This window comes from Pseudoliparis swirei, chromosome 6 (genome assembly GCF_029220125.1).
Source record: "Pseudoliparis swirei isolate HS2019 ecotype Mariana Trench chromosome 6, NWPU_hadal_v1, whole genome shotgun sequence".
Classification (NCBI taxonomy): domain Eukaryota; kingdom Metazoa; phylum Chordata; class Actinopteri; order Perciformes; family Liparidae; genus Pseudoliparis; species Pseudoliparis swirei.
Genome location: NC_079393.1, coordinates 2,246,902 through 2,255,346, shown reverse-complemented (window position 1 = coordinate 2,255,346; position 8,445 = coordinate 2,246,902). Strand labels below are relative to the sequence as shown.

General features: G+C 49.8%; 1 protein-coding gene across 3 annotated transcripts in view; it reads right to left on the bottom strand.

Moving 5' to 3' along the window:
- rfwd3 (ring finger and WD repeat domain 3) overlaps positions 1–7,397 on the bottom strand; it is a 12,677-nt gene extending 5,280 nt beyond the window's left edge. Inside the window, exons 1-6 of one of the 3 annotated variants that reach the window (XM_056416409.1) lie at positions 6,906–7,397; positions 5,479–5,759; positions 1,745–2,045; positions 770–976; positions 597–688; positions 5–119 (exon numbers count right to left, since the gene is read on the bottom strand). In XM_056416409.1, coding sequence (XP_056272384.1) covers positions 5–119; positions 597–688; positions 770–976; positions 1,745–2,045; positions 5,479–5,759 — 996 coding nt within the window. In that variant the 5' untranslated portion in view covers positions 6,906–7,397. The remainder of the gene's footprint in view (positions 1–4; positions 120–596; positions 689–769; positions 977–1,744; positions 2,046–5,478; positions 5,760–6,905) is intronic. The other 2 variants (XM_056416408.1, XM_056416410.1) reach the window with 2 other exon arrangements.
- Between the last annotated feature and the right edge of the window lie 1,048 nt (positions 7,398–8,445).

The following is an 8,445-nucleotide window of genomic DNA, read 5'->3' as shown; positions in this document are numbered from 1 at the left end:
AGACCTGCAGCTCTTGTTGTGCGTGTCCGTATTTGTTGGTGACGACTTGAAGCTTCAGTTTGAACTGAGCCGACTCGAGTTCAGCCTTCCTCCTCAGAGACTGCTCCTGGTACAGAGACCTGGGGGTCAGGGGAGAGAATGCAGCTTCAACACATGAAGACTTCTATACAACCGGAGGAGTCGCCCCCTGGTGGTCAGAAGAGAGAATGCAGCTTCAACACATGGAGACTTCTATACAACCGGAGAAGTCGCCTCCTGGTGGTCAGGAGAGAGAATGCAGCTTTAACACATGAAGCATAGACTTCTATACAACCAGAGGAGTCGCCCCCTGGTGGTCAGGAGAGATAATGCAACTTCAACACATGAAGACTTCTATACAACCGGAGGAATCGCCACCATATTAATAAATGTATATGAATAAATAAAATACGTACAGAAACATTGAAATGCTGAAATAAATGCTGATGTAAATAAATAAAAGAAATATGTATTCTGTTATTTGAGGTTTGATGTATCGATACACACATCTACTTGTTTCCGGATGTTTTTCTTTATTCCCGTGTATATTTATTGATATTCAAGGACACGTCGCTCACTTCTTGAGGATCTCCTGCTCACAGTTGTCGAGCGCTCTCAGCTTGGGAGCGTAGAGCAGGACGATGTCGGAGCGCTTCGCCTTCTTGTTGCACTGGAGACGGAAACATAGAAACATGGACATGAGTGACAGGCGGGGATCAGACCAGGGGGGGGGGGGGGGTGTAATACTGACCTGCGGACACTTGGCGGACGGGCCCTGGGCGCTCAGCCAGCGCCGGATGCAGGTGAAGCCGAACAGGTGACCGCAGCGCAGGGCGGACAGCCGGTGCTCGCCCGCCGTCGTCCACGCCTCGAAGCAGATGGAGCAGATGTCACCTTCGCCCTCTTCCGACTGCTGCAGGGGGGGCGGGGCTTCGGGGGGCGGAGCCACGGGCGCCGGCTGGAGGAGACGAGATTAAGACAATGAAAACATCAAAAGCTTTCTTCACTGAGGCAAACGGACCGTTGAGAGGTGGTCGTTGGTGAAGCCTCGAGTTCAGCATTATGGGAGAAAGAGACCTGTCAATCACCTTGTAGCTCCGCCCCTAAAGCATCCCCTGTCCTAAATGATGACATCATGCTGTATAGAAGAAGACTTGAAACGAGAGACAGACATAAACTCGTGTTTACAATGTTTACTGAGGGAATACATCAAGAGAAGTAGAGTCACTATATAGACTTCTATACAACCAGAGGACTCGCCCCCTGGTGGTCAGGAGAGAATGCAGCTTTAACACATGAAGCATAGACTTCTATACAACCAGAGGAGTCGCCCCCTCGTGGCCAGGAGAGAGAATGCAGCTTTAACACATGAAGCATAGACTTCTATACAACCAGAGGAGCCCCCTGGTGGCCAGGAGAGAGAATGCAGCTTTAACACATGAAGCAAATACTTCTATACAACCAGAGGAGCCCCCTGGTGGTCAGGAGAGAGAATGCAGCTTTAACACATGAAGCATAGACTTCTATACAACCAGAGGAGCCCCCTGGTGGCCAGGAGAGAGAATGCAGCTTTAACACATGAAGCAAAGACTTCTATACAACCAGAGGAGCCCCCTGGTGGTCAGGAGAGAGAATGCAGCTTTAACACATGAAGCATAGACTTCTATACAACCAGAGGAGTCGCCCCCTGGTGGTCAGGAGAGTGGAGCGTTGGTGGAAGCGTTACCTGGACGTTCTGACTCGGAGCGTCTGTCCTCTCTCCGTCTGCAGATGGACCGGAGTCCTGATTCGAGTCGGCTTCCTGTGGTTGCGAGGCGAGGCGAGGACCGGCGGGCGGCGCCGGGTCGCCGGGCCCCGGAGCGATGGCGGCCGGGCCTTCTTCCTCGTCATCCTCGGACTGGCTGACCTCGGTGGTGTTGCCGGACTCCGGCTCGGCCGCGCCGGCGACCGGCGCCCGCAACAGGAACTCTTGGAAGCCTCTTGAGGGCGCTGCCGTCTGGCTGGAGTAGTGCACCCTGAGGCCCTGCCTACACACAAGGAAACAAGGACACGAGTGAGAGGAGACAACAAGGAAACGAGAGAGAGGAGACAGTGAGGAAACGAGTGAGGGGAGACAACGAGGAAACGAGAGGAGAAAATGAGGAAACGAGTGAGTGGAGACAATGAGGAAACGAGTGAGTGGAGACAACGAGGAAACGAGTGAGTGGAGACAACGAGGAGACGAGTGAGGGGAGAAAACGAGGAAACGAGAGAGCAGACAGTGAGGAAACGAGAGAGAGGAGACAGTGAGGAAACGAGAGAGACAGTGAGGAAACGAGAGAGAGGAGACAACGAGGAAACGAGAGAGGAGACAACGAGGAAACGAGAGAGGAGACAGTGAGGAAACGAGAGAGAGGAGACAACGAGGAAACGAGAGAGAGGAGACAGTGAGGAAACGAGAGAGAGGAGACAACGAGGAAACGAGAGAGGAGACAGGAAGAGAGAGAGACAACGAGGAACGAGAGAGAGACAACGAAGAGGAGGACAGTGAGGAAACGAGAGGAGACAACGAGGAACGAGAGAGGAGACAACGAGAGAGGAGGAGAGAGAGAGGAGGGGAACGAGAGAGGAGACAACGAGGAAACGAGAGAGGAGACAACGAGGAAACGAGAGAGAGGAGACAGGAGGAGAGGAAGCGAGAGAGAGGAGGAAGCGAGAGAGAGGAGACAACGAGGAAATGAGAGAGGAGAGTGAGGAAACGAGAGAGGAGACAACGAGGAAACGAGAGAGAGGAGACAGTGAGGAAACGAGAGAGGAGACAGTGAGGAAACGAGAGAGAGGAGACAGTGAGGAAACGAGAGAGAGGAGACAACGAGGAAACGAGAGAGAGGAGACAGTGAGGAAACGAGAGAGGAGACAACGAGGAAACGAGAGAGGAGACAGTGAGGAAACGAGAGAGAGGAGACAACGAGGAAACGAGAGAGGAGACAACGAGGAAACGAGAGAGGAGACAGTGAGGAAACGAGAGAGGAGACAACGAGGAAACGAGAGAGGAGACAACGAGGAAACGAGAGAGGAGACAACGAGGAAACGAGAGAGGAGACGAGGAAACGAGAGAGAGACAACGAGGAAACGAGAGAGGAGACAGTGAGGAAACGAGAGAGGAGACAGTGAGGAAACGAGAGAGGAGGAAGCGAGAGAGAGACAACGAGGAGAGAGGAGACAGTGAGGAAGCGAGAGGAGACAGGAGAAACGAGAGAGAGGAAGCGAGAGAGGAGACAACGAGGAAGCGAGAGAGGAGACAGTGAGGAAGCGAGAGAGGAGACAACGAGGAAGCGGAGAGAGGAGACAACGAGGAAGCGAGAGAGGAGACAGGAGGAACGAGAGAGGAGACAACGAGGAACGAGAGAGGAGACAGAGGAACAGAGAGGAGACAGTGAGGAAGGAGAGAGAGACGAGGCGAGAGGAGGAGACAGGAGGAAGCGAGAGAGGAGACAGTGAGGAAGCGAGAGAGGAGACAGTGAGGAAGCGAGAGAGGAGACAGAGGAAGCGAGAGGAGAGACGAGGAACGAGGAGACAACGAGGAAGCAGAGAGGAGACAGCGAGGAAGCGAGAGAGGAGACAGTGAGGAAGCGAGAGAGGAGACAGTGAGGAAGCGAGAGAGGAGACAACGAAGAGAGAGGAGACTGAGGAAACGAGAGAGGAGACAACGAGGAAACGAGAGAGGAGACAACGAGGAAACGAGAGAGGAGACAGTGAGGAAACGAGAGAGAGGAGACAACGAGGAGGAACGAGAGAGGAGACAACGAGGAAGCGAGAGAGGAGACAGTGAGGAAGCGAGAGAGGAGACAGAGGAACGAGGAGGAGGAGGAAACGAGAGAGGAGACAGTGAGGAAACGAGAGAGAGGAGACAACGAGGAAACGAGAGAGAGGAGACAACGAGGAAACGAGAGAGGAGACAGTGAGGAAACGAGAGAGGAGACAGGAGAAGCGAGAGAGGAGACAACGAGGAAACGAGAGAGAGGAGACAACGAGGAAACGAGAGAGGAGACAACGAGGAAACGAGAGAGGAGACAACGAGGAAACGAGAGAGGAGACAACGAGGAAACGAGAGAGAGGAGACAACGAGGAAACGAGAGAGGAGACAGTGAGGAAACGAGAGAGGAGACAACGAGGAAACGAGAGAGAGGAGACAGTGAGGAAACGAGAGAGGAGACAGTGAGGAAACGAGAGAGAGGAGACAACGAGGAAACGAGAGAGGAGACGAGGAAACGAGAGAGGAGACAACGAGAGAGAGAAGCGAGAACGAGAGGAGACAGTGAGGAAGCGAGAGAGGAGACAGTGAGGAAACGAGAGAGGAGACGAGGAAACGAGAGAGGAGACAGTGAGGAAACGAGAGAGGAGACAGTGAGGAAACGAGAGAGAGGAGACAACGAGGAAACGAGTGAGAGGAGACAGTGAGGAAACGAGAGAGAGAGACAACGAGGAAGCGAGAGGAGACAGTGAGGAACGAGAGAGGAGACAACGAGGAAACGAGAGAGGACAGGAGGAAACGAGAGAGGAGACAGTGAGGAACGAGAGGAGGAGGAAGCGAGAGGAGGAGACGAGGAAGCGAGAGGAGACAACGAGGAAACGAGAGAGGAGACAACGAGGAAACGAGAGAGGAGACAGTGAGGAAACGAGAGAGGAGACAACGAGGAATCGAGAGAGGAGTCGAGGAAGCGAGAGAGGAGACAGTGAGGAAACAAGAGAGAGGAGACAACGAGGAAACGAGAGAGGAGACAACGAGGAAACGAGAGAGGAGACAGTGAGGAAACGAGAGAGGAGACGAGGAAACGAGAGAGAGGAGACGAGGAAACGAGAGAGAGGAGACAGTGAGGAAACGAGAGAGGAGACAGCGAGGAAACGAGAGAGCAGACAACGAGGAAACGAGAGAGGAGACGAGGAAACGAGAGAGAGACAATGAGGAAACGAGAGAGGAGACAGTGAGGAACGAGAGGAGACAGTGAGGAAACGAGAGGGAGACAGTGAGGAAGCGAGAGAGGAGACAGTGAGGAAGAGAGGAGAGACAGAGGAAACGAGAGGAGACAACGAGAGAGCGAGAGAGGAGACAGTGAGGAATCGAGAGACAGTGAGGAAACGAGAGAGAGGAGACAACGAGGAAACGAGAGAGAGGAGACAACGAGGAAACGAGAGAGGAGACAGTGAGGAAACGAGAGAGGAGACAGTGAGGAAACGAGAGAGAGGAGACAACGAGGAAACGAGAGAGGAGACAGTGAGGAAACGAGAGAGAGGAGACAACGAGAGGAGGAAACCAAGGAAACGAGAGGAGACAACAAGGAAACTGAGGGAACGAGTGAGAGACAATAAGGGAACGACACACACACACATACTATTACAGATCTTTTCTTCCGACCAATCAAAGCGCTTCACCACTACGTGACATCATTCTCTCACTGATGGGCGGAGCTACGGTCTCACCTGAGTCTCCTCCGTAGCCACGCCCCCTGAGCGGCCGAGGGCGCGCGCGCCGCCCTCTGGCTGAAGGCCCAGGTGAAGGGAAGTCTGGCGGGCGGCGCCGTCCACTCCCCCTCGCCGTCCTCGTCCACCTCCGTGTCGCTGGAGTCAGAGACGTCCTGCGGCGCGGCGGCCGATCCCGCCAAGCCAGCCGCCATGTTGATGGCGCGCCGTCTGCTGCGTCTGGTCCCGCCTCCTCCGGCACCCGGCAGCACCCCGGGGAGGTCCACCTCCATGGCCTCCATCTGCACCCCGGGGAGAACACCGGTTACTGCCCCGCCTCCTCCCGAGGACACGCCCACAAAACACGGAGACGTCAACCCGGTCAGAACAATGGACCGGTCAGAACAACGACGCAGACGAGAGTCACGCTGGAGTTAGAAAATCAAAATGAGTGAGGAGACAAGGAAACGAGAGAGGAGACAACAAGGAAGCGTTAGGCTACATCTTTGCACTATTGTTTTGTTATTTACTTAAATAGTATTCTATTCTTTTATTTATATATATACAGGACTGTCTCAGAAAATTAGAATATTGTGATAAAGTTCTTTATTTTCTGTAATGCAATTAAAAAAACAAAAATGTCATGCATTCTGGATTCATTACAAATCAACTGAAATATTGCAAGCCTTTTATTCTTTTAATATTGCTGATTATGGCTTACAGCTTAAGAAAACTCTAAAATCCTATCTCATAAAATTTTAATATTTCCTCAGACCAAGTAAAAAAAAAGATTTATAACAGCTGAGTGTTTGTCAAGGCTCAGGAAACCCTTGCAGGTGTTTCGAGTTAATTAGACAATTCAAGTGATTTGTTTAATACCCTACTAGTATACTTTTTCATGATATTCTAATATTTAGAGATAGGATATTTGAGTTTTCTTAAGCTGTAAGCCATAATCAGCAATATTAAAAGAATAAAAGGCTTGCAATATTTCTGTTGATTTGTAATGAATCCAGAATGCATGACATTTTTGTTTTTTTAATTGCATTACAGAAAATGAAGAACTTCATCACAATATTCTAATTTTCTGAGACAGTCCTGTATATATATAGTGCATTTTTCTTATTATTCTATTTTGTATATAGATTCTGCTTTAAAAAAATATATTCTTTAATATATTGTGCATTTCTTATTATTCTATTATTGTATATATCGTGCATCATTAATGGTATAATAATATACAACTATCCCTCTACAAGATGATATCGACCTGCAGCAGTAATGTGAGACAAGACACAGGTTAGCAATAACTAAAACATATGAAATTAAATTAACTAACAAAGCAAACAGCGATGTAATTAATCAGAATCATCACATCGAACACAGTACAATCAATACGTTTTATATTAATACTCCAAGTTCATAATAGTACTTTAAATCAATGTTACTTGTAGTGGAGTATTTCCAGAGCGCCAGCTCGTCCCGCGAAGTACGGAAGCCTCAACTGTCCAAAACCAAACTACCGCCTGCAACAACAAATGTAACGCGGGGCCTTGCGACGCCTTTCGCGGCTACACGCCGAACTCGACACCGAGGTCTCCAGGGCCTCCGGGTAAAAACAGTCGACAGTAGCTGCTTGTCCTCAATTCAGAGAGAGGTGTTACGTCTATCAGCAAGACGTAAATAACAACAACAACAATGCGATAATCCGTTTTGATCACCCTGCTGAAATAAAAACGCGGTGTTTTGAGTGAGCTCGTGAGCCCGGCGGCTCGTTGGCAACGTGCGGCGCGAGGCTCCTAGTTACCTGAACGCGCAGGTGACGGTAACACCTCTGAGGGAGACCTCGCGGATGAACAACAGCGGTTTCCCCACGGATCCTACTTTACCCAGGGAGAGGGAGGCGCAGTCGGGACCCGCGGTCAGGGATCGAATCTCGCGGTGACCAAAGCCCGCCTTGTCCGGCCCCCTCCCATCAACTTCCCGCTGTGACGTCAGCGCCGAAGATCGTATTTCGAGAAGATGGATCACGCGCGATCACGCGTGACCGGTTGGAAGAAAATGAACATCTGCAAGTCAAAATGTTGACTTACTATCTCATAATTATGACTTACCGTCTCATACTTGTGGCGGACTATCACATGAGCCATGAATATTTTCATAATAATAATTTATTGGACCACATAGAGATACTTTCATTTTTAAAAAGTGTCATGAAAAAATTAAAAAGGGGCATGAAAACATGTACATTAAAGGAATATGTGTAATATCTCTGTTAGTTGAGATTTATGATATATGTAGGAATCGAAACTTCTTGATTTCAAGGGTTTATTAGAAAGAATAAAAAGAGGAGAAGCAATGGAGTTTTCTTTTGGTTGTTGATGGATTTTATCCTGCAGGTTTCAACATTTAAACAGCCATGTTTCATCAAACATCGGAGTCCATCGGAGTCCATCGGAGTCCCTCAGGGGTCTGCCAAGGGTGAACTGAAGAGTCACCGTTACACGGAATCCCTCAGGAGTCTGCCATGGGTGAACTGAAGAGTCACCGTTACACGGAATCCCTCAGGAGTCTGCCATGGGTGAACTGAAGAGTCACCGTTACACGGAATCCCTCAAGAGTCTGCCATGGGTGAACTGAAGAGTCACCGTTACACGGAATCCCTCAAGAGTCTGCCAAGGGTGAACTGAGGAGTCACTGTGACACGGAGTCCCTCAGGAGTCTGCCAAGGGTGAACTGAAGACTCAATTAAACAAAACATGTATTAAAGATCCTGGAAATTCTAACATCTACCAATCAGCCTTTATCCTGTATTATAGTGTGTCTCCACAATTGCTTGTTTCCTTGACAAAAGGTGCGGGGGATGGTATGCAATATGCTTAGTAACCTTTACAGGACAGAAGATGATGTGCTTAGCCCCTTCACAGTGTCGAAGATAATATAACTGAGAATATATAAAATTCCCATTATAGCTTTCATCCAAAGCTA